Here is a 26,294-nt window from a genome sequence, read left to right on the forward strand (position 1 = left end):
TCTGAAAGCCCTCTGTCAACAGCAAGCTCCCGCCCAACATATAAACAAGCTACTGTGTTCCTAAGCGTCTCTGCTTATCCCAGCTAACTCTTTAGGAAAAAACTTTCTACTAGCTGATGCCCAGACACAAACACAACCTGCGTTTTTTCCCAAAGGCAGCTTTTTGTCAAACACTTATTCCAGTAGCTTATTCTCAAGACAGCAAAGGTATAAATCATTTTCCCAATGTCCCTATCTGAAAGAAAGGGCTGTAACATTCTTTCCAGGCAGCTAATTATTTATTGCTCTACCTGAGCAGACAAGTATGTAGCGTGACCTCTAAATAGCAAAATCAAGCAACTGAAGGTAAACACATTCCCTCAGCCAAGGATTTAGATGCAGTTGTCATACCTTCCAGGTTTTTTACACCAGCTAACAAATGCTTACTCAGGCTCCTCTGGAGTAAATCTGTGTAAAGTGGTCCTAACACAGCCATATGCTTGACTGCACAAACCAGATGAGAGATTAGATGGAACAAATAACTATTCCTCTCTAAGGTTACTGCACCTCCTAATGTTTCACATTTTTACGTAAGAATTTTTACATAAGAGAAAGGGTTGCCAAAAAAGATGGCTCACAGGACAGATCTAGCTACCACCTAATGTAATCTTCATTCATTTTTCCATAGTAAAAGACCATATCCTCCAGGGATATAAACAGGTAATGAAATCCTTAGAATTTAACATATTAAAGTCATTAGAGAGATACACACACATACACACACTCATATCATATCATACCATATCATATTATATCATATCATTAGGGACACTGGATTTTCATACATCAAAGGAAAGATAAATGATAAATACAGTCACTGTATAGTATGTCTAAATCTGAAATTAACCTGAGTATATAGCTAAAAAAGCTGACCTGCAGCTAACCTGACTAGAGATAAGGCAATTGTAGTTTATACACAGTTGATAATTAGCTTGAATGAAACAAATCTTCAGTATCTTTTCAGAAAAAAATTGTTTTTGCTGTTTTGTTTGTTCGTTTGTTTAAATATCCTTAGTGAGTAACTCAAAACCAGCAAGGATAGCACACTGAGCATAACCAGGAGCTATGTATGTAAAGGTAGGACTCTATCTTCCCCATGTACATCCGTTTATATTTTCCTAAGCAAACGTTATCTGTAATGTAGCCTCCCAGTATCATAAGGTCCTTACACAGTTCCTCACTCCCATCTCTCAATTTTATTTCTCTGTGTAACTTAATAGCATCAGCAACTTTTGTCACCTTAGTATCTACCTTATTCCCCAGACGGTTTTGAATCTGTGGAACAGCTGACTCAAGCATAGACCCCTGTGGGCCTTCACTAGCAACCTCCTTCCACTGACAGTACACCGACTGTGTGCTCAAGGCAGTACAGGTACCATTTATGAATGGTAGGATTCACTTAATACAATTTTTATATGTTTAAAATTTGCATCAAGACCAAGGATGTTGTATAGAATCTTCAATAGTCTCTTAAGGGAAACAGGCACCTCCACAGCGGGGAGTTATCCCTTCCCAAAACAGGTACCTAATATACACATGCTAATACAGATAGGACTTCTCTTCATTGACTATAGAAATAACCTAGTCGGCTGTGTTCCACACATCCATATTTTACGTGAAGCAAGCTATAATCTCTGCATTACTGAAGGTAAACCTTAGTATTTATTACCATCATCACTTTTTTGTTGAGTGCCACCTTTTTAAATATTTAAGAAAAAATATTGTGAGAACAAATCTGCATTAAAAGTGCACCATGTGTTCAAAACTCTCATTTATTTGTCAGATGAAAGAAAACCTGCAAAATTTGATCCATATAAAATAGAGAAAAATACAAACCTGCTTCAAAAGTGGAGACAATTACTGGAGAACTAGCCTTGCCTTCAAGGAGTGCAGCATTAACATCCCCCGTAAAGGCAATGATTACTACAGAATACCTTGTAAATGCTTTTAAATCAGAAATTTCTATGACTTTACCCTCATCATTTGTCTTCAGAAATTGAGCTTTGTAATTGTCATTATCTACCTGTAATATAATAATAATAATAAAATATTATTAAGACTTGAAACAGCCCAAAACAGGATATTATTTGGATATAACTTTTATCTTTCTACTTTTCTAACCATTTACATAGAAGGGTTCACAAGAAGTCTCTAGTTACCAAGACTAGAAAGCTGTATGCTCCCATCTCACCTCTTTAGCACTTCATATAGTATGGGATTAAGGTAATGTGCTATTTGTTTGGTGCTGACTTCCACCAAGCAAACATGAACTGATTGGTAGACACTGGCCCAGGGGAGCTGTAGTGACCTGTAATGGGAATCAAGGTAGGCAAAGATCTAGAATATGAGCAGCTATATATATAGCAGAAAATTGGAATACAAAAACAAAAAGAAAATTGGGTGGCAATCTTGATATGACTGCAGAAAGCGCAACTCCTCTTGGGATATATTAATAGAAGCACAACTTATAACACAGTGGGGAGGGAGTAATTCTCCTACCAGAAAAGCCAGAAAGCAGAAATAATAGGGGTTTAATCTAGCAAAGTGGGGATGGCAGAAGACATACTAATAACTTCAAAATATAAAAAGAGATGTTACTAAATGGAAGATAATCCATTGTTCCTAGTGTTCATGAAAATACAAATAGAAATTTTATTTGCACAAAAAAAAATTACAATTAAAAATTACAAAAACTGCAATGATATACCTAAATACGTAACTGAAACTACGACTACAAGTTTAGTTAAAAGCTATACAAATCTATTGAGGGTTGCTGAGCAATTTTCAGCACTGGACATTTTTAAGAACAGGATAATGAATAATTTGTGAGGAAGACTTTAGGTGCATGTGTTTCTGTATTAGGGCAGGATATGGACTGGATTATGTTTTGGGACCCCTACCATCCCTACATCTCAAATAATCTGTAGTTCTGTAGAAAAAACCTACAGTGTTTGGCTTTATCTCCAATTAAGCACTTCTAATGCTAGCTTAAGAAAGGAGAAAAAGGAGAAAACGAGAGCTTTTCTACTGTTTGATCAAGTACCATTTACAAAATTCTTTTTGTGTCTATTCCCACTACTTCAGTTAATGATGTTTTCATTATTGTTTTTTCAGTGTTTAATTTGAAAAGAGGATTAGGTAGCTGTACAGTAGTTTTCCCACTGGATGAAATCTGTATTAAATGCAGCTGCTAAAACATTAGAATAGTTCAAGCATACCTTTTATTTGACAGATATGCATCTATCCCCACTGAGAATTAACCTGAACTAAACTTTCTGATGGACTAAACAGACATTCATTTCCTGGGGTGGCCATCAAGAGCTGAACCAGTTTTTCCTATCTGACTATCAAAAATCTGGCATATAAATATTTATACTAGGGCTAAAATGCAATCACTACGTCATTAAAAGTATTTCTATTCTTCCTGACGTTTAAGGGTTTAGTTCCATCTTCCTTACTCATTTTCAGTAATATTTTATTCAGGACTACTTCTAATTATGGTAGGCAGCAAGACAAACTAAAATATGACTTGGAGAAATAATAATGAGGGTCTGCTTTTTAGTTTTTCTGATCTCTAAAACTGCAAGGAATATCCTAGCAATTTAACCAGAACCCTAATACATTCACTAATACACTACCTTTAAGAATAAAGATATCACAGAATAAAAATCTGAAATTAGTCTGTTCTGTGAGCCTGTTTTTATAAATCCTTAAAGATACTCAGTTAGGAATTAAAATGAGTAAAGTTATACATACAGGAAGTTTGTGAAATTTGGAGTTTTCATAAAAATTTTCCCACTGGGACAATAAAATATATACTCAAACTTTAACTGAAAAAGATTGTGACAGCTTTATTGGTCTTTAAGAAGGAATAGATTTGTCTACTAAGGCGATTACCTACAGAACTGACACCTGTAGTTACTGATATTAGCAGTCAACACCTGATTACAAGGAATCCCTAAATATAAAGCTAGACACCTGAAATACATTTGAAAAAAACCCACTTTGTAAAAACAAAACCAAAGCCTTCCAAACTGAACATTTAAAGGAGGTTTTCTGAATGCTGGCAGGCTCATATGAAACATTGCAAAATCCATCTTACTTTAGGAATTTTACTGTAAGTTATATAGATAAGGTATTTATAATATTTTTATAGTGTAGAATCAGATGACACCCTGTTTATAACTTAGAAATTGTTTAAATAGAAATTCATGAAATATTACACACACAAAAAAATCAAGCTTCAAAAAGTGAATTTGGAACTTTTATCAGAAGCATGAAAATATTTTTTTCTGTTGATGTATTATAATGCTGTTTAGTCAAAAGTGACAGGAACTTTTCACAAGGAAAAAGTCTTCTCTAACTGTAGTAAAGGAGAAATAAAAATCATTATGTAGTTTCGAGTGACCTACCCAATGGGCCAAGGAACCATTCTTTCTCTGTTAGTATTCCCCTTGTTATTGTACATCCTCCATCCTGTCGTACTATTGCTGCGGTAGGTGTGTTCAGAACTGAACGGATCACACTCTACATATTGTACAATGAAGTTAGAGGAAGACACAGTAGCAGGACTACACATTACTCTCTCTTCTAACTTTACTGAGGAGCTTAAAAATATTTGGTTCTTTTTTACTGATCTCCTTAGAAATTTTGAATGCAGAAAAATCTCAGCACTAGTATTTTAGCACATCTGTAATTTTTACAACTGATTCAGAAACATTGAAAATATATATGATAGTCTTATTCTTTTCCTCTTTCCTCAGAAAACGGAAAGAACTTTCAAATAGTTTGAAGTAGAATTTTATTTTTTTTTTCCTATTACCTAGCAGACTGATTGAGGATTTTTGAAGCTGCAAACAGGAAGTTTTCCTGGGTAAAGTCTGGCAAACTGCCTCCCATTTTCACCGATAGCCCTGCCTATATAATTTCTGGAAGAACAGGGAACGTATATCCTACTTAAAACTTCTCCTGAGTTCAAACTTAGAAAGTTTCATATCTTGCCACAGGGCAGGAAATGAGGTTTATTAATCGTTGTTTTAAGGAGTACTGTAAGGGTAGTAGAGGATGAAAAGAGAAAGGCCACTAGAGCTTTTCTCTTATGTCAGCCTTTTTTTTGCTTATAAAGATCAAGGAGAAAGGAGTGTTATTGTTGTGCTACCAAAACACAGCTAATCTGATGGACAGAGAACCAAGTGGAAAGTGGGAAATCTAGTTTGACTTTCAAGTTTGCCCTCTGATGCAGTGTAACTTTGTACAAGTCACTTCCTTTTGCTAGACTCTCCACTCCGGTTTGTAAAATCATGATAATGAACTTTTCTATCCTTTGAAGAAAAAAAAAGTCATCATTATTTTTACTGGTAAACAGCATCATTATTATTAGAAAGTGGTACACCTCCACAAAGCTCAGCTACTCTTTTCCTGTATACATTTATAGCTACACTTTTTTTCCTCCAAGACCTCTTATTAGCACACCAAGTGCTAATTTAATACCAAGTAATTAATTAGCTCCTATTAAGAAATTTATAAATGTACAATTAATTCTTATGTGGAATTTATAAGGAAACAGACACAGTCATATTATTTTTTAATCAGTTTATGTCTGTCCTGTAATTTCTATATGAACATCTGCTGTGGTATTTATATCACCAAACATCTGTGTAACTACTGACAATAAAGCAGAGTTGCCTTACGGAGGTAATGTCTATGAGGTAGCATGTTGGTCCAGTAATGATGACAGGTTCACTCCAGCTGATATTAATACTGTGAGGAGATGTAGCAAAAACAGTCACGTTTTCTGGAGGACTGTCTGGAGCTGTAGGAAAAAATACGTGTGTGAATCATGGCCAAAGAAGTTCACAACAAATAACCCTGTATTTTCAGTGGCCAGTAGAAATAATTTTTCAATTTGAAAATAAAGCTTTTTCACACATTTACCATTATACACTGCTTAAATAATCATAACATTTTTTCTTTCTCATATATCAAGCATACAGTGTGATTTAGAAACACATATTTCATTGCGATTACTACAACTTTTCTAGAGTATGAACTGCTGGCAACTTAATTTTAAATTGAAATTATAGGGTTTTTTAATCACAAGTTATTTATAGGTATTTTACATGACACAAGCAAAATATATACAACTATTTAGACAAATGGACAAGCACAATATATTCATTTATGTCAAATGAATCATTCAAAGAACAAGAAATTGCGAAACCAAAGGTGTGCGTGCGAGAAAAAATTCCCAGCAATGTTGGAAAGTACTAGTATAAATAATTGTATACAGAAAAAATATTTTTTAGGTTTAATTTCAATTTATTCTTAACTTGTTGAGAAACTCTGGAAAACACACAGAAAAAAGTGCTATGGATTGTAAGCAGGCAAGAATGCTTACATTAAGAAATGGGATTTTCTCTAAATTACCTTTTGTCAAGGTGATATGTGAATTAACCTAGTTATTTTTCATTTGTGAATGAGAAATTAATGAAATCATAACAACAACAGCAGTTCTCAGTAAGTGGTATTACTTTTTCACAGCCATTGTGGTAAATTTCATAAAAATAAAATTTGGAATAGAAGTGACAAAAGATTTGTAGAAAATGCCAGAACTTGGCTTCATGTTGCTTTTAAAAAATGGTTAAAAACTATGATTAACACATATCAATGAACAGTCTGTCATACAAAATTTTGAAAGTGATCATATCTATCCTAATCAGAAGATGCAGTCTCTTTTCTCAAACATGATTAATGTATGAACATGTATTTTTTTCACCATTAATCATTAGGTAAGAGGGCTTAATGAGGAAAATTGGAGTGTACACAAGGCTACTTAGTTTTTTAGGTAGAAAACAGCTTGGGAAAAGGAAAAATAACATGGAAGGAGGTATGTAGCTATTGAAATCATGTGTCAAAGATTCATGATGAGAAATCATAAAATTTTGCACTGTGAAGCTGAAAATCTTGGACCATCATTGCCGAACAGGAAGATTTGAGAGTTGATAAGGTGCCATGAAGAGTTTAGGGTGCTGGATATAGGAGGTAGATTGCTGTGCTGGGATTAGCAGGAATATACTAGACTTTGTAGGCAGGATCAAATACAACGGCTGGCTGGAAGCAGTCCCCCAAAATACTGAATAGCATGGAACAACTGAATGAAGAGTGTAACTGAATGAGCTACGAAAGCACATGAGGGGTGGTGAAAGAGGAGACTGCTCAGAGAAGGCTGGCTGTTGAGTGGGGAGCTAGAACAGACAAAACAAAACACAAGGGCAAGCATATTCCCTAAAAACTAGAATTAGCACAAATTAAGCTTATTTTGCAGGTAAAACATGTCAGACTTTTTGCTCAGTGTCTTTTAGTGTAAACAACGCTTTCAGTAACTACGGCAATGGCATTACCTTTATTGCCAGCTGAAATCCCTGAAAATCACTATAAAATGATATAGATAGCCCTTGAGCCTTAGTTTCCAAAACCAATTTTCCATTACTTTTTTGTAGCATTAATGGAGCGTTTAATCTCTCAATATTGTTTTTTCTGAAGTCCCTTTATGTTTACGCATTAGACACGATGGTGTGAAATAAAGCATAATCAAATTTACAAATTATCCAACCTAAAGTTATTTATATGGATAATTTCCATATGCAGTTTATATTTGATACATTTTTAGATGTTTGCAAGAAAATTCTAATTGAGTATGCTGTATTTCATATACTTAATTAAAATACCTGGTTTATTTTCATCATGCAAAGTACCGTATCACACATTAACTAAATGATACTGAAATCTAGGAATACTTTCTGAAATAACCTCTGCAATTAAAAAGAAAACTAGAAAATTAAATGTGTCTAACGTGTCTCATCTTACAAAAACCGTCTTTTCAAAAACTGTGTTTGCTTCGGTGGGTAACTGCCACGTTCTGATTTAGGTTTGTTTGTGAAATGAATCTAGTCAATACGAGGCCATGATATCACTATACCCTTTCTCTTATAAATCACAGCAATTTACTCAGTAGAAATGACCTAGTCTTATTCTCTCATTCCCCCATAATCCAATCACTTCCTCTCATAAGCACTTTTCTCCTGGTTTTCACAATAATGCATTTTCTGTAACTAATAACCATCATTTCCTGATTATCATGCTTCTATCCTTGCACAGGAATGTGGGTCTTATGGAGGTCAGGGTCATCTTTCTCATCCATCTGTGTCCTGATGCTAAGGCAGCAGTTAAGCATGTTAGCTTGAAGATAAGTCTGGATAGCCCATCATTTAGCATAATCCTCAAAAATAAGGCTGAATACTCCAGTCTTCTAACAGAAATTCATGCTTGCCTGCTTGGCTAAGACCATCTCCTTTTTTCTTTTTCCCAACAAAAATTAAGTATGAGGTTCAGTTATTTCATTTTATAATCACCTAGCTTACTTTTACCTATACTTAAACATTTATATCTTAGGTCATATTTACTTGCCAATGTTCAGTTCTGAGAGACTGAAAGGAACAAAGAGAAAGTTCTCTCAGGCAAAACCTGCTAGAAGAAAGGGCATGCAACAAAAGATGAAATCTCACAGAAACATTTCTTTAAGCATACCAAGCAACTGGGTATCAGCAGGGATTGGGAAAGAAGGTGCTGAAAAGAGCAGCATAACTGTGCCCCATGCATCTACGTCCTAGACTTCATGAGACATTCAAACATCTGGGATTTTCCTTTGTATCTCAGTATATCCTGGCATTAGGAGACTTGGCTGTTTACCAAAAAGCATTGCATTGTGTAACTGCACAAGATCCAGTATGAGGTCAGTGATCTCACTGCCATTCATTTTCCACCTAATGCTGACCCTCTAATATGATTTTTCTCTTAGAAAGCACAAGTTCGGTCAATCTTATCCTCCTTATAAATGTAAAAGTGAAACTCAGGGTTAAGTGTGGGTGTGAGGGAACAGTTTCCCTAGCTATAGAAAACATTTCTTGCCCTTTCCCTTACTGTGACACAACACTGTGATCTTCTGTACTGGTAACTATATAAATCTAGGTTACGTTGAAAATATTTTATCTTGCAGAGTAGATCTGGCTCTTGGGTAATCTATCAGCGATCAGGGTAATAACAGTGCCATCAAACTACTTTATGAGACAGTAGGACAATTCCTGTGAGGATAATATGCGAGACAGAAGTCTGAATAGTTTATCTGTGTGATGTGAGAACTGGACTGTACCGAACAACCTATAACATTTTCCATGGACTAACACTATAACCACTTTCAGTACAGCCATGATTTTTTGTCCGAAACTTGCAAATGAGTTAAAGAATCTTAAAAAGAGTTTCTGCAGCCTTAAATTTACCTTCTTAATGAACAGCTGAAATAAACAGCTGAGCTAAGAGCTTAGTCACTGGATATTTAGAATTATTAGGTATTTCTGCTTTAGCAGGACAGTCAAATCCTCAGCTCTTGTAAAGAATATTTAGGGTTTCTGTTACGTAATTTTTGCTGTTGTTGAAGTTTCATCTCTTTATATTCTGGGAAGCAACTCTAACAGTTTTCAGCTTAAATGCTTTAATTTCCTGAATATGACTATAGTAATTATAACATTTTCTTTAGGCTTGAGAGAAACACAAATTTCTGAGATTCATTTGACTATTATTTCACAACCAAAGTAACTTTCTCTTTGGCAGAAGCAATGTTTTACAGAGGCATTTCTTGAAAACCAGAAACAGTGGCTAACTTCTGCCCTCAAATCTGCAAACACAACTCCCATTGATTTTATAGGCTAAGTACTCAGGGTATTTTACATAGCAGCTAAGCACCCTTAAGCCCTAACAGACCATGTATATTGGCTGTGCACCAGCAGGCTAATCCAGAGGATGCTTGGCCCCGTCCACAAGTGAAAGAAGAGGGGCATCAACACCTGTTCTCTGGATACACTCGGCAAGGCTGCCCAGAGTGCTGGGTCTGGTTTTTGTGCATCCCAAATTTCTCTTCCCTGCTACAGGCAGTACCCTTTGCAAGAGAAGGAGAGGACCTAAGGTTTTTCAGTCTGTTTAACAATATATCTAAAGACTAGTCTTTGACAAGTATGAGGTCAGGTAGCTAGAGACCTGTCCTTGCTAGAGATCAACTGCTTCTCAGGGAGGCTAGCACTGCTGAAGCATGCCGGAGCTGCCAGCTGGCTACCCAGCTGCGACATGTCACCTTCCTATTTTTTTTTTTTTTTCACTCTCAGCTGATTGCCATTACCCCAGGAAAAAGACCAGCACCCAGCCATGATATCTGGAATAGTGCCCATGCTTCCTTGCCTCCATGCAGTGTGTTTTATAACCAGATCATCTCCTGACGTGTCACCGATTTAGCTCACAGGAAATTTGCTGCTGCCCATTCTCTCACCACATACACGGGCAAGCAGTCCCAGACACTCGGGCTGGAAGAACTGGTGGAACTTTTTTCACTTCTACCCCACTATTGTTTGTTAAACTAGCTAACAGAGCACACAGAGGACCTACTGCTGGGAACAACGCTGTATTGGCATGGAAAGGGCTTGTGCCGAGTCATGAGATTTTTACACTTTTAACTACTGTCTCCTGATAGAAAACTAGTTCTCAAACCAAATTATCACTGTCCAGAGAGGAAAATATAAAGAGGATCCTAACTTTATTTGATTATCTGCATTTTCATTATTGGCCTCTCTGTCCAGTTTAAATCCCTAACTTTCCCAAACTCAGCACCATTTTTTTTAAAAGAATTATTAGCATATGTCAGCAGCTGAGATGTATCCATCTAATAGCAGGAAATCTCCCCAGAGCTGCTGGCTCAAGAGTTGTACAACTTCTGTTAGCTATTTTCTGCTCCATCTGGTGTTATATGTTTGGGGTTTTTTTTCCCCACTTTCATTTAAATATTGCATTAATTTACAGGTATAGCATCCCCATAAGAACCACTGGACAAAGAAAGTAAGTGCACAGGAGATGACTCTGCAGCTGATTCCAGTATTTCACAATCCAAAGGATTGCTTCTGTGCTGTACATGAAAAACGGGCTGTTGTGATGTTCACTATCATGGTGTCCAAATCTCTTTGCCCTTTGGGGCTTCGAATTCCTTTATTGCAATTTGTCATCTGCAAATGAAGACGACAATATTTCCTTTCCTAGTAGAAAAATTGTGAAGTATTTAGCGATAGATGGATGTATTACTGCATGGGGAGTGCACAGATAGTATGAGGAGTGTTACATAAAAGCCTCCTGAATTCACATCAAATGATTGTAAAAACATGAGTGGAACAAAACAAATATGTGGACCATTGATTAGTCATTGGTACACAGCTGTTTAAGTCCTTGGTATCTCTATTATGATTACTTTGGAAGGGGAAAGGAGTGAAGGAGCTGTGATTTAGTCAGGCCACTCATGGTTGTTCTCAGTTGTTCCACGTGGACCAGAGGATGGATTTCAGATGTGCTCTGACCTAGGCTGGCTGCAGACTGGGAGGGTAGGTCATATGTCCCCACGACAACTGCCTAAATAATTCATGTTTCACATCCACTTCTCTCAAATATTTAGAGATGATTTATCTGTGACAATTAACTCTTCTCTTACTTGGAAACCGAAATCCTCACCTGAGCTATGACAGTTCTAATATGTGTCATGGCAGTCCTGTAGGTGCCGTGTGGCTAATCTGATCTGTAATCTCTTTAGGTGGATACGGTATTGGAAAGAAATCTTAATTCCTCTGAAACTATTGCTTAAATTCTATTGCCAGGAACATACAACAGAATTTCAGGCAAGTGTAACAATGTTAGTGAATGGACTCTCAGTCAAAGAATTAAAAAAAGGAGTACTTGTCACTGACACATCCCACATGTGAAGATGTATTGAAAATGGCATATCAGCTTCAAACAGACAACAGACATCAATTCTAGACACGAAGCAGGGCTGAGGAATGAAATTCCTGTTGGGTAAGCAGTAAATATAGTAGAGTGTACAAAAGGCTTTAAAATCTGAAGCAGTGTCAAGTATGCATACCTACCACATGATTTATATAGTGATATTTCATAAATGAAGAGTGGCAATAAATCCTTATTAACTTCACCAATATTGTAGGTCTATGAAGAAATAACTTCTATCAAGTGTGCTTGCTTATTTACATGAACATCACACTGTTATAGCATTATGACACATGGCAGACATCTTTACTTACAGCCAGGAAGTGTTTGCGTAGCAATCCACGGTGAAGAACTGCCATAACCAACATTCGTACTGGCAGCAACTGCAAATCTGTACCATCTGTATTTTTTCAGTCCATACACTGTCTCTTCTATCCGGTCATCCACCACATTTTCATATAAATGTTGATGCATCTCATACTCAATACATTCCTTAGTTTCCCAGTCACTGCAGTGGATGGACTGTAGCTGTGTGGTAATCTTGTAGTTTTGAAAGTAGCCAAGGATAGTTTTTGGCGATCTCCAATTCAAGGTCACACTTGTTGACTGCACATTAGAAAAAACAATATCCCTGGGAGCACTGGGAACTACAAAGTAAAACACCTGTAAGATATCTTCATTTGAATGAAAAGTGATTGCAACTATAACCCTTCCATCCAGTGTTGAAAAAAAAATTTTTATAAGCATGTCTAAAGACCAAGATTCAATTTCATATGGTTGATAAGGAGTAATTCCATTGGCATAAATCACATTGTCCATATATAGGTGGCATAAATTTACTATAGCTTTTGAAATACGGAAAAATACTTTGAGGTGTGGCATGCAGAGGCAGCTTTGAGAGGTGTGACATTGCTGTTGCTACATTTGGGGCTATGTCTCAACTGAGGGAGGGAATATCAAGCAAAGTTATTTTTGGCCTACCCATAGCATCTTTTACTGCTGTTGCTAACTGGCATTCCTCACCTCTCACTTAGAAATACTCATTTGTCTCCCTCTCTCTTGGTAACATATGAAATCCTCAAGCAACACCTCAAGGTTTCATAAATGTCCTGTTTCACCTCCTAAATGGCAAGTATCAATACATGCAATATGTTTGTCTATCTTTATATAAGTGCTTTACAAGCTGTTCAACAAACAAAAAATTAAAAGAACACCAACAGAAAGAGCTAAATAATATGGCAATAGAAAGCAAAAAAAGAAACTTCCCATAAACTTTACTTCCACATATTTACAAACACACATATATGTAGGTATACGCAAGCTCTATTCATGTGCATGGAGGCAGCAGTAATACATGTGTGTACATACATGCACATACACACGTGCACACACATTTATCTGTATCTATATTAAGCCAACAGTGTACTCCCAGCTCTCGCAGACTGGATGCAACATATGGTTTTGTGCTGTATCATATAGTCATACAGTAAGCTAATATTATCTCTAAGGCTCTGTAAGATAATACTAATACTCTCTGTGGCAAAAACTGTGCAGAGAAATCAGCTCAGAAGTCGTTCTGTGCACTTAGCTTTAAAGAGTGCTTTAGAGTCTTTGGGGGAAGAAGTATCACTGGTAAAAGAAAAACACGATACATCCTCAAACTGAAACTGAAGAAGCCCCAAGGCTTACATAAAGAATAAAAGGATCCCAGGCCAATGTTACTGGGGAAGAAAGAGAAAACCCTCTGCTTTTTTTCAGCCTTGTGGGAATATCTGATCTCTGCTTTCATCTGCAACAATTTGTTTATAAAAATCATCGTAATATAACAAGTTCAGGCTTCTCCACTAAATATGAGCATGTCACAAGAAATGTAAATTCTGAGTCTGTGATGATGAAAAGGTTGAGAAATTCAAATCCCTTCAAATGAGCCCAAAGCAGGTGGAGCCTGCAGGAGAGGGTCCAGGCACAGGAACTGTGGCTCTGCTTCCCCTGTCTTTCAGCTCAGCTCTCATGCACATGTACACAACATCGCAGCACGCAATAGCTCCATATGCTCCCACCCTGCCACACACTAACCAGACACAGAACAAGAGCAAATTGTCTAAGGAAAAAGTCTTCGCTACAGACAACTTTCATCATCATACTTCATGCTATCATAATCGAAATTGTTTTGCTCTGTTGTTATTAGCATGAAGAGAACTACAGAAAGTAGCAAACAAAAACAAAACAGGGAGTAACATTCTTGCTTGATCATAGTTTTGGAGATGTAATACTCAGTTTGTCTTTGAAAAAAATAAATACTGCAATATTTTCATAATAGCTCTATAATCTGTATTTGCAACTTGTGTAAATCAAAGAAAGGGCTTAGTTTGACCATTAGTTAATGGAAAATAAAGGCAGAGGAATGTTCGATGGTTACTATGAAAAAAAATTCTATTTTTCCCTAAAAATTCCTCTACTCTACTGTACTATAAGCTATTAATATCTGTTAAGATACTGCAAAGAATATGGGTCTTACGCACTCAACTATGATGATGATAAAATGTGGGATAAAATAGATAAAACTGAGTGAAAAAAAAGTTACCATCCAGTCTCACTCTGAACTTGATTTTTTTTTTTTTTTAAGACCCAATACTATGTATTCCAGGAATTAAAAGATTAAGAGTCAGCAACTCCACAGATAAAAATGAAAAGAATTCAAGAAAATTCAATTCTCCTCATTCCAACTCAGAGGGGATTACTCTTTTTTTTTGATAAGGAATATGACCTCACCTTCCCAGGCACATGACTCCAGGAACTTTTGCTGTGACAGGTACAGCCACCATTGGCAGGTTTGGAATAGAAGTGTAAAAGTACCTAATGTGGAGATGGAAACAACTGGCTCTAATGCCTCTTAGTCTGTGATTACTAACTTTATCTGCTGAAAACTGATTATTGGACTATACTTCAACTTAAATGAAAGACTGGATAAAATACTGGAACAGTGGCTTGGAATAAAGTAGATGATAGTAACTGGTTGCTTGCTGGGTGCCAAGAGGAAGGTGGAAATATATACATTCACTTGCTCAAATGTGCAGCTGGTAGAGCCATGGCTGGCACAACTGCAGTCTCTGCACCTAGAGCAAGGCAGGTTAAAGAGGCTGATCACAGGCAGAAAGAGCAGTGCCCATGTTCTAGCCAGCACGGTGGGCTTTCCTTCTCAAGGAGAGTACCTTGTTCCCCTAGTTTCAACATGGATGATGCCATCAGGTAGAACTGAGAGCTAGTAATGTTGCAGTAAAGAGGGAAAAGACGTTTGGTAGTTTCACAGAACTAGAAATTATATCAGAAAAAATAACAGTGGCTCTGATTTGTGGGCTCTCACAGACCAACAAAAGTCTAATAAAGCTGGCCTCCATGAGCTCAGTTTGCATTTGGTGGAAAGAGACAAACTCTCAGAGAGTGGGGGAAAGAATGGAGGGCAGAAAACTGATGTTTCCATGACCTTTTTCCCACTGGCTACAGAGGAAGCCCATACACATTACCTTCACAAGGCTGAAGAAAGTATCTGTGATTATCCCAGTGAGTAACCGTACATGAAAACCACCATTTTGAAAGACAAACTTGCAGGTATCATCATAACAGACAAGTACTTCTTTTATCATAGAATCATTAAGTTGGAATAGACCTCTGAGATCAAGTCCAACTGTTGACCTAATACCACCATGCCCACTAAGCTATGTCCCAAAGTGCCACATCAACACGCTTTTTGAACATTTCCCTGAGCAACCTGTTCCAATGTTTGACTTCTTTCAGTAAAGAAATTTTTCCTAACATCCAATCTAAATCTCCAGTGGTGCAACCTGAGGTCATCTCCTCCTGTCCTTTTATATAAAAGCTTGTGTTGCTATTTCATGTCCTCATTTTTTCAGTTTACTATGACCCGTATAAACAAAATATTTCTAACCCACAAAAGAAAGGGTCAGTCAGCAGAAGACATTAGGAAAATTTTCTCCGCCAGTGCCTAGACAGGCATTTAAAACGGAATCAGAGCCTTAACCGTTAGTCAGTTTAAAATCTAGTCCATTTTATCTCATTGCTTACATAGACAAATAAAATATAAATGTAACCTCTCATTAGAACAAATGAAAAGATGTGATCTGAATCTGGAGCAAATCAAAGATGTTTGCTTGGAGGGCCACAGTGAGAAGCAGTGACACCCAGTGGCACAGTGTCTCTTGCACTTGATGATTGTGTTCAATGAGACAATTTCAACACAACTATGCTATTGGGTTACAGATACAAAGAGGATTACAATTACTCTAGCATGGAGAATCAGATTTCCATTCCTCAAGAATGACTAAAATTCCCCCAACTTTTTCTGTCCACAGATGGTACTGATTTGAACAAACCATTCCATGCTTCCTACAGTAATCATGCAGCTTGTTTAAATTTTCTAAACATGACTCAACTATGATGAAGTGATCACTGTTCACACTAAAAACAATTAAAGCCAAAAATTGCATCTTTGTGAATTATTTTTTCAGATTAAATTGGAACTGTAACAAAGATTTATGTATCCATTCTTATACACTGCTGCTTTGATATGTGCCTAACGGGAGCTTCATTATTATTCCTGGTTTCCAGAAACGTGCACTTAAAGAAAAGGCATGAAAAAGCCTGTGTTTCTGGTGGTGTAGGACATTAATTTTCTAGGACCATGCTCTTATTAGCTAGCTAGCATTTTAGTGCTAAACCCATATTTAAATTTCCCAGGAATCATAGGTAGGACCCCTTAAGTCTCATTATCACATATCTGACAGTCTTTCCCTATCGAATTAAATTGCATTTGCTACAATTCAGCTAGCTCTAGGAGTAGGGAGTTTTTCAAAGTCTGAAATTTTTGGTGCAATGTACTCTACCATTTTCCACTTAATAGGTTTTAATTCAGCTTCTGAAAGCCAGTCAGGGAGCTGGCAGAGAGGCTGGCCATGAAACACTGGTGAATTCAGTTTCTGGACTGGAGGAGGAATGAGGTATTTTCAGGTTCATCCACCATTGTTCACATGATGGCCAAACTCCAATGAAAAGTGCCTGAAGCCAGATCCATATGAGATTTTAAGCTCCTAAAACCTATTTACGTGCCTGAACTCCCACTGAAGTTGACAGGAAGCTAAGCACCTAAATAGAAGTTACTTTCACAGATCTTGGCCCTGATTCCCTACTCTCGTCTGGCTGCAATGCTAATAAGCCCTTCCAAAGCTGGTGGACTGCTCTGAGATTAAGTTTTTATTTGAGAACCTAAATGAAAGGAAATTCCTGTTAAAAAAAGGACCAGGACTGTGCAAAGACTCAGATCAAGTTGAACTGGGCCAGTGGAACTGGTTTAAATCAAGAGAAATGGTCAGTAGAAAAAATGCAAAGATATCCTAAGGGCAGCAAAGGACACACACACAAAAATCTACTAAGAAAAGAGAGAAGTTACGGCTTTCTGTAAAGACTTCTGTGGAAAGCAATGACTACAGCTGCACGGGCCAGGAACAGAAGACAGTAATATGATACGGCATAGTTCCTAATGAAGTTAATAAAAAAAAGTCTGCCTACAGAACAGCTGCTTGTAGCTGGAGTTTGGATTAAAAGAACAGCGGCAGCCTAGAAGTCTGTTGGGTGGTATTAAGAGCATCAATAGGAGGAAAGGGAAGAACAAAGTAGAACAGACAGCAGTGGGCACACAACAAAAAGTCTCCAGAAAATGGAGGTATCTGAGAAGAAAATATTCTGTATTGATTATGTCTATTAATTTTTGAAAGCTTAGTTACCCAAAGGAGCCCCCTGGGCTAAGCTGATGACCCTGATCATACCAAAATACTATCTATACTCTAGTATAGACTGCTAACTTCAGGGGGACTCATCATGATATAAAGACCTGCTCAGTATGAATAAGGACATCACAAATAGGTCCCAAATGATTTTACTAAGATAAAATGTAAAAAACTGTAGACTCTTTTTCCCATGACTTGGTACTGATACTATCAGATATGCTTTAAAGGAAATTGCACAGTTGAGACATGTCTTAAAAAAGCCTCTCTGAACCATGTTTCTTAGTCCTTAGCACATTAGAAAACTCAGTCTCTAACTGTGGGATCTAAGCACTGAAAAATCGAATCCTACAAAACTAGGGAGAAATGCACACCTTTAAGCTAAGCATAGAAAAGTAGCCAAAAGTTGTCAGTACTCAAGTCTTAAATTAAATAAGAATAAGAATGCTTAGCTTTCCAACGAACTGTACCACTGTCTACTTTTCAGTAAACAATGTATTTGACCTGTAAATGCTTTCAACGTCAGCTTTGTATGTATATGTCACCACCATTTCTTACACATTTACGCAGAGTTGACCTAGTCTTTACAAAAAAAACCTCCTTCATCCTACACCGTGTGATCCTATTTTTATCTACCTGCTTATAAAAATAACATCAATACAATTTCATTGGCAGCAACCAAGTGATAGCTGCATTTGTCTAGTCAAGATTTGCCATCGACATCAAAGCCAAACTTACATTTGGACGCAACAACTAATTAGAAAATCTAAAAAAATGTCCACATTACATAATGAAAACTGAAGTCTGGGATAAAAATCCAGTTTCAGTCATCCTGGAAAGAAAAGTTTCAAAGATTCTTAGTCATGATTCACCCCACAATTTTTGGATGCTTTTACTTTACTACAGTTTGGAAATGTGAACTTGCAGCACTGACTGAACATGTGAAACAAACTGCTCTTATCTGTAGTAGTGACAGGGGACACCAAAGGTCTTCCATTTCCAACGCTGTGGCTCCGCAGCAGGTTGATTCCTCCAGATAACCAGGCCAACATGCTGCACTGCATGTTGCACTGCATATCATGATTGGGGCCCTAAGGATCACCTTAGGGTATGAGCTTAAATATTTCTTCTTGTGCATTATGGTCATTTGTAGTTCTCTTCACAGGATAATGAGGAAATTCATATAACTCCAATTCAGAGCTGCCATGAGCTGCCACGAGCTACCACGAACTGCCACGAGCTGCCATGTCCTAAGAAAACAATTTATGGTGAAGGAAACAGCATTTCCTTGAATATGAAAAAGGCTTTAAGCCCCTGCTACATTTTGTGCTCCTTGCAGGCCTGGATGAAAAAAAGGTCCACATTTTCCAATGGGCACCTCCATCCTGGAGACACAAACACAGAATCTTTGAAGGTTCCCCTGTGCAGAGAGTAAAGACATTTTGTGCACAAGTAACAACAGATTTTTAATTTGCCACCTCCACACGAAAAGAACTAAGAAACTTTCCCATTACCAATCCTTTTAGGCACCACTCCTTCATGCACAAGGCATACTTCTGTATACAGCTACAAGTTAGTATTGCCCAGCAAAATTAAGCACAGACTAAATTAAAAAATGTTTCTTGGACAAATTTCTAGCCATATTTCTTTTAAATGTAAGTTATGAAAGAATCTCTGTTTAGTAGAAAACAAATGGTAAGGACTGTCACTGCAGTACAATGAGGGCCTCAACCTGTTCAAAGACTCTGTGTTCAGTTTTAATGTCAAGTAGGAGTAGCAGTAAGGAGGGAAAAAATGCTCTGCATGTCTTAATATATAATTAGTATTTTCAGAGAAGAATAAAAAGACTATCAAGAAAAATCTAAATTGAAATAATGGAAAGCAGCAACAGTTTTCTTTTGATTATTCACACCCAAAGTGGCTTTTTATTTGTTCTATTTTTATTCTTAACTGAATGACTACTACATTTGTCCCGGACTTGTGAGTTAACTGAATTGTCACAGCTTTAGTGTGCCTTTTGGAGAAGTTTCCTACCATTTTATGGCTCTTTTTCCCTTCTAAAAACTCAGTCAACCTTAATGAAATTTCAATTTAATATGTGCATTTTCTTGAAAATAATCCAAGGATAGCTATTTAGTCATAAAATCCTAACTCATTTATGCATGTGTTCTTGCTATATTATCTTTCATATCCTTTATGATATATTTAATCACAAAGTAATATTATCACTATAAAGCTGACAGTTTTTATAACATACTGCAGCCTGGCAGAGGTGGTTTACCATGACAATGGAGCTAGATTAGACACAAAACACTACTCATCTCCTCATAAATTTAATCTTCATGATTCATGTTTAATTGTACCCAGATATGAACAAATTTACCTCAAAAAAAAGGTAAATAATCTTGCAAAGAATGTAAAGGTCAAACACTATGCAGTGAGACACGGAGCCAAATTCAATTTCACTTTATGTCAGAAATAAATGCATTGTCAGTGACTCAGTGCTGGCTACATATTCTGTGACTAATCTTAGACCACCATAAATAAGAAGCTGACAACAGCTATAAAACTGTTTCCATTCCCATCCATGAATCTCCAATTCCTAGTACCCAGTCACCACAAAACAATTCACGCAAGCACACAGTTAAGGAAATGTACTAATAATAACTAGTTTGTTGTAAATATGACTAAGCAACAACATGCTAAAAAGCCAATGCTAAAACAGCAAGAAAGGGTCTGTGCAGTGTATGTGGCAAAAAATACATGTATTGTAGTATAAATCCTTCACTGAAGAAAACTCCCAGTGATAAGACACATAAGCCACATGTTGTTACAAAATAAAGTCTGGTTTTATTCTCTTGCTAGTATAAGTCAATGTAACATAGACCACAACAGACTAGCAGTCTGTCTCTCAAGCCCAGACTTAATGCCACATCCACAGCTTCTTTGGGGGCTTTCCTCAAGCACTAATTAATAGCCAACCCCAATTTTCTCAGAAATTCCAACAATTAACTTTCCCAGGTGCCAGGCTTCTTTAACACTGCTGGAAGCCTTTCCCCCATCCTCCAGGAAGCAAGGTACCTGGGAAGCCTCCTGTTTTCCCCTGTACCAGAGGGTAACATGCCTCTTACAAGACTATCTCCAAAACCTTCAGGTTTTGGACAAGTCCAGTTTTAACAGGGCATCAGCCCACCTGTCTACATACCCATTCCCAGTTTCAGTCTTGCTCGAGCTCTGAGTGAGAGTTGGTTGTTCAGTAGCCCTAATTTAAAAGGAAGGGTGAAGAGTTATGACAGCAGTTGAGAAGTGTACTTAGGTGCACAATTGCACACATCCATGTTCAGCACAGTCACTAAGCTCACTGTAGTATTTCCAGTCAACGCTATAAGATAGGAGCATGCTCATCTCTAATATTTAAAAAATGCTTTCTCCAAAGGTGGATCTTGAATGCTGCTGATAGACAGGAGTTTCTGAGTAAATAAGAGGGCAGATGACCCAGGCAGAAGTCTTAAATTGCCAAGGAGTCGGACAGAAGGGGACCAGCAGGGATCAGAAAATGGCAGAATTTGTAGGACAGTTGTTGTTGATGACGAAGCAAATTTAGATAGAACACTTTCACCAGAAACAGGTATGAATGTGCCACCTCATTGTTCAAAGGGGGATGTGGCCAGGCTTTAGTGGGATGGACTGTATTATGAGAAGGGGCAGTCACCAAAGTGCAACCCTGGCTATTTTCACAATGTTGGCCGCATTACGTCAGCAAGGGGCTGCTCTGCTTGTCCTCATTTGGAGCTCAGCCACTTGAACTGGAACCAAAGCAGCAGTAGCGCAATACAGATGTGGTCTAGATTCATTCAGACATGCACATCTGCAAGTCTAATTTTAAGAAGTGGGAAAATCAAAGTTCAGAGTGTGGCACTAAGGCTCTGTGAATAGGAGAGAGCCAAAGAATCTAAAGAGGTGCATGATGCTCAGGAAGCTAGCAACAGGAAGTCTAAGCATAACGGTAAGTCTGATCTCCTCCAAGTTTAGATGTGTGATTCAAGTCTGCGTAGTAGAGCTGCCCCCCTCCACTTGTCATCCAGAACCTAAATCCTGTTGCTGACACAGACTCTCGAATATATTATTTGAAAGAACTGAGCAAACCTCACTCTTTCAGCTGAAATACATATGAGAATGAGTGCTGCAACTCATATTTTAAGTTATTCAACAACTTACTAATTCAAGTATTACAAAAAGTAGGTTTGATTTCTAAGCATCAATGGATACAGACGTGATCCCCCCCACCACCCCCATGTTTCCTAATGATCCAGCTGTTCTGAGTTGAAGAGCTCCTCAACTCCACTGCATGAATTGATGTCACTGAAGAAGAAACATGAAAAGGAACTAAATGCAGTAATTGCTTCTGTAATTCTGTTGGAAGGTGAAGTCTTTTTCTGTATCCTGCTCAACGAACATTATTTTTTATTTTTATATTAAACTATCACTGAAGAAGAAGAAAACCAAGATAAATGATCCCAAGAGTAGAACTCATCCTTAACTGGGGAAGGGAACTGAAACAGGCATTTGCTTCCTGGATTAGGAGCTGGACTCCACTTCACTTCCAGTTTAGAAGCTAGGCACATAGCTATTCAGAGCAACACTCTATTTTGCACAGAACTTCAGCTCTGAGTTTCAGGTATCAAGCAAAAGCACAGCAAGGATTAGGTGAAGTGTGTGTGGAGAGGGAAAGGGAGACAGACTTTGGGTGACAATTTTTTACTCCAATGCCAAAAAACCTGCCTATGTTCTTTGGATTTAGCTCACAATTATCTTTCTTGTTAAAAAAATCCTATTCATCAGGAGTTATGACAAAGTCTGCTTGAGGAAGTTAAATTCTTCTCAATTGCACAAATTCTGAATAGCTTTATTGTCAAACAATGAAGTCATAGCATTGGCCACTGGTAGAAACAAAACAACAAAAATTTTGCTGCCAATAAATTTTTCAGGCTTACAGTATCAACTATGCACTAGGAACAAAGCAGAGCTTATAAGCAAAAATAACAGGTGATCAGAAATTAATAAAATAACCATTCAAATTCAACACAGAAAAAGGTACTCTCCCTATCCTTTTTTAAATGGCAATTAATTCTCATCACCAAGTGTATTCTAAAACAGCAGAAAGAAGAAGTCCTGTTTCTCCTCATCCACTATTAGCAAGAAATTTAAACAGAAAGATTTAGTTGTCTGAATTGAAGCAGGCATTTCAGACCAGCTTGTTTCATAGTTACCATTTAAATTAAAAAAAGAGAATTAACTTGAATAATTCGTTACCTTTTTCTGGAAGCGTACTGGCATTGCATATCTGTTCTTCACCATCACCAGCAGATGTTGCAGCTTTTATTTTAAATTGGTAAGTAATATTGGAAAGCAGATTTCTGAAAGTATGCAGTGTATCATAAGATGAAATATTTGTAGAATTTCCTTCAACTGTTACAATGTAATGAGTAATTACACCGTTGGATGAAGCAGGAGGGTCCCACTGCACTATGATCGATTGCCAACTTGTTGCAATACAATGAACATTCTGGACAGCATCTGGTACTTAAAAGATACACATGCACCAAAGATTAACATTCCCACTCAATTAAAATGGTAATCACAGCACAATACAGTCAGAGAAGCAGACCCAGCATTCACAGTGAGGGTCAAACATTCCAGTGGCAAACAAGTTGATCAAAGAAATACATTAAGAGAACAAAAATAAGTCTTTGTCCTCATTAGATGGTTCATTTCCAACTACTATGAACATGACTGATGTTAGCACTTTAAACACAAAAGGCCATCTCTCCGGCTTTTACCTAGCTGTGTGCTCCAATTTTATTTTCACATCTGCTCGTATTTTCCCCATTTTTTTTAATCAAAGTGTAGTAAAACATACACCATAGTGTAAAACCCATACACATACTCCACAACAGTATCAACAGCAGAACTTCTTTATTTATCTGTTACCTTTGTTTCTTTTCGTATATCACTGTCTTTTCAGTAGAGCCATGACCTGCACAGAAGTCACTGGGCAGGTTTCAGAGCTGTCATATCAATGCTATTCCCTTACTGTTCCCCACCTCCTTGCTGGTTCTAGCAGGGGACATTTTTTCAAATGCTCATAAAAATTTAATAAAAGGTAGCAAACATACTCATGCTGAAAATAGAGCAACTATCTGTGAACAATTGATTAAACAGAAGAATGAATTCAAGTATCTAAGAAAGGGCTAAATTGCTGGCTGTACCAGCTAAGAGAAAATGAATACACAGTGAGGGGCACCCCAACCTACTTCCCCTATTGGAACATGTCCAGGAGGCCATATAATAGTCAAAAGACTATCAGTGAGGTACCAGAAACAGAGGGAAACACATTCATTATCACTGCACAGAGGTAAAGGAATCTCTTTAAAATTATTAATTTTCTTTCCAGAATTCAAAGAAAAATCTTGTTTTATAAAGCAGCATCTGTAGAAGAAAGAAGAGTAACTGGCACTTTTAATAAAGACTAACTCAGTGAGAACTGATCCAGCAGCTGCCCACAATCTGGGTTGGAGGGAAAGGAAACAATGCTGCAACTCTCTGAGCATAAAACATGAGAAAAAGCTGTAAAATGACTAGACCACACTCCTGTGGGCAATGTCTCTTCAGCACTTCTGAAGAAAGTACCATGAGTATGGAACGTCAGTGATGAAATGTGACAACTGATGGATGACCATGGCTCTTGGGAAGGACAACCTCCAGCTGCAGAGATCCAACGGCCAACCTGAACCCGTTCAGTGATGGCCCAGATTTCTCATGGTGTTGTAACTGCTGGGTACAATAAACAGCATATTTTTTCCCAGAAACCCTGTTTTATCAGCTCTGGAAAGAAGTGTGGTCTTGAAAAACTGTAGTCACCATACGGCATCTTTTGACACTTTGTCTGCACCCTTTGCTGTCAGCATAAAGGAACCTGAGAGTTTGGATACAGCCCCATAACCCATGCTAGTCCCCTGGCACTGATACAGCCCTTATAAAGTACATGAACCTGGGGATTGCTCTGACCCGCCAAAGCAACTGCAGTTTTGCACAAAGGCCAGTTTCACAAACCTGCAGAGCTCCTGGGCTCTCTTTAGTGAGTGTTGAATATTCACTTTCACGTGTCAACTTTTTCATTCTGAAACAACCTGCAACTTCAAAAGATACGTAGAATGCACAAGACAAAACTACACATAATTAATTAGTTAAGCCAGCTATATTGTGTAGCTCTCCCCACTTGCCAGGAAGAATAAGATCTAACAAATTACAATGTTTAATTAGTGGTTAGCTTTCCTTTCCTAAAATAAATTATAAAAAATGTTAAAAATCTGTATTTGTTTAATACAATTTCCAGTTCATTTGCCAATCTTTTGTCCAGCTGCTTTTGATACTGCTAAAGTTATTTTCACAGGGATCTGAATTATCACTTTGATCTGCAAAGACTGATATCTATCTGATTTTCCTCCCTTTATCTCTGATGCTATTAAAAGATTTATAGTAGCCATATAAGCCTCTCATTTCAGATGAGGACATTTCTAATTCTACACTTCCGACATCAAACTTCAAACCCAGCCTATCCGGTACAATAGGAATGTGAATTAGCGTTACACAGGCAGAAGACAATGAGATAGTGTCATGTTACGTTTTCTTTGGAGAGAAGGGAAAGACTGCTGTTCAGCCATACAAGGAAAATATATATAAACAGAACCGCAGCTTAGAAAAAGTCACGTCTAACCTGATTCCATTGTTGTAAACTGGACAGCATTACTGAACTGATTGCCATTCCCAAGTTTGGTAAACGCAGAGATGCTGATGAAATAGGGGCTGAACGGTTCTAATCCAACAAGGTTTGCCTCATGGTTTGAACCTGAAATGTTCTTAAGGAAGGAAAAATTATTAGTATGCAATTAATCTTTGTAAACATTGTGGGCCTCACATTGAACCCACTGACATGAACAGAAGATTTAGAGCCATAGTCTTGCCTCTTCTACTCTGAGTAGCTTTCCATCAAAGGAGCCCCTGAGCTCAATGAAAAAGAACGCAGGGTCAAATTCTTCCTTTCCCTTCTTCTCTCCCTCTTTCACTGTTGCTTGTGAGGAAGATATGCCGACGGATGGTATCATAATTACCATAGCATTGTTAGAACAGATTAACTGACCATATGCTTTTTTTACCAATATTCAACACTCTTGCCACCTCCACCCTGCCACATCAACCCCCTCTCACCTTCTACTTCCTTACTACACCTCTGCAGTGGAAGAGGTCATGGGTCACAGCTTCTCATTTCTTTTACTTTACCTGAGCCAGTCACACAGACTGATGAAGAGCTTTGAAAAAAGCTAAAAAACACAGTTCAGTTCCTAGGAGCTCTACATCCCAGAGCATGCAAGGCATATTGTGTGCAAATGTTGAGAGGACTATAATAGCAGCAGGGAACGAGATGAATTTCAGCAAGAAAACCTGGTGAACATCTTGTGGGATCCATGTTATCAGAGAGTTATGGTGCTTAACTACAATATTTCTATATAAACTGCTTTGCCTGTCTTGCTG

General features: G+C 37.6%; 1 protein-coding gene across 1 annotated transcript in view; it reads right to left on the reverse strand.

The window, feature by feature from the left end:
* PTPRQ (protein tyrosine phosphatase receptor type Q) overlaps positions 1–26,294 on the reverse strand; it is a 139,801-nt gene that overhangs the window by 37,602 nt on the left and 75,905 nt on the right. Inside the window, exons 41-45 of the mRNA XM_086471434.1 lie at positions 25,480–25,621; positions 23,016–23,285; positions 12,219–12,551; positions 5,730–5,851; positions 1,876–2,062 (exon numbers count right to left, since the gene is read on the reverse strand). Of these exons, the coding sequence (XP_086327560.1) occupies positions 1,876–2,062; positions 5,730–5,851; positions 12,219–12,551; positions 23,016–23,285; positions 25,480–25,621 (1,054 nt within the window). The remainder of the gene's footprint in view (positions 1–1,875; positions 2,063–5,729; positions 5,852–12,218; positions 12,552–23,015; positions 23,286–25,479; positions 25,622–26,294) is intronic.

The sequence above is a fragment of the Leptosomus discolor genome, chromosome 1 (assembly GCF_034619465.1).
Source record: "Leptosomus discolor isolate bLepDis1 chromosome 1, bLepDis1.hap2, whole genome shotgun sequence".
NCBI classification, from domain to species: domain Eukaryota; kingdom Metazoa; phylum Chordata; class Aves; order Leptosomiformes; family Leptosomidae; genus Leptosomus; species Leptosomus discolor.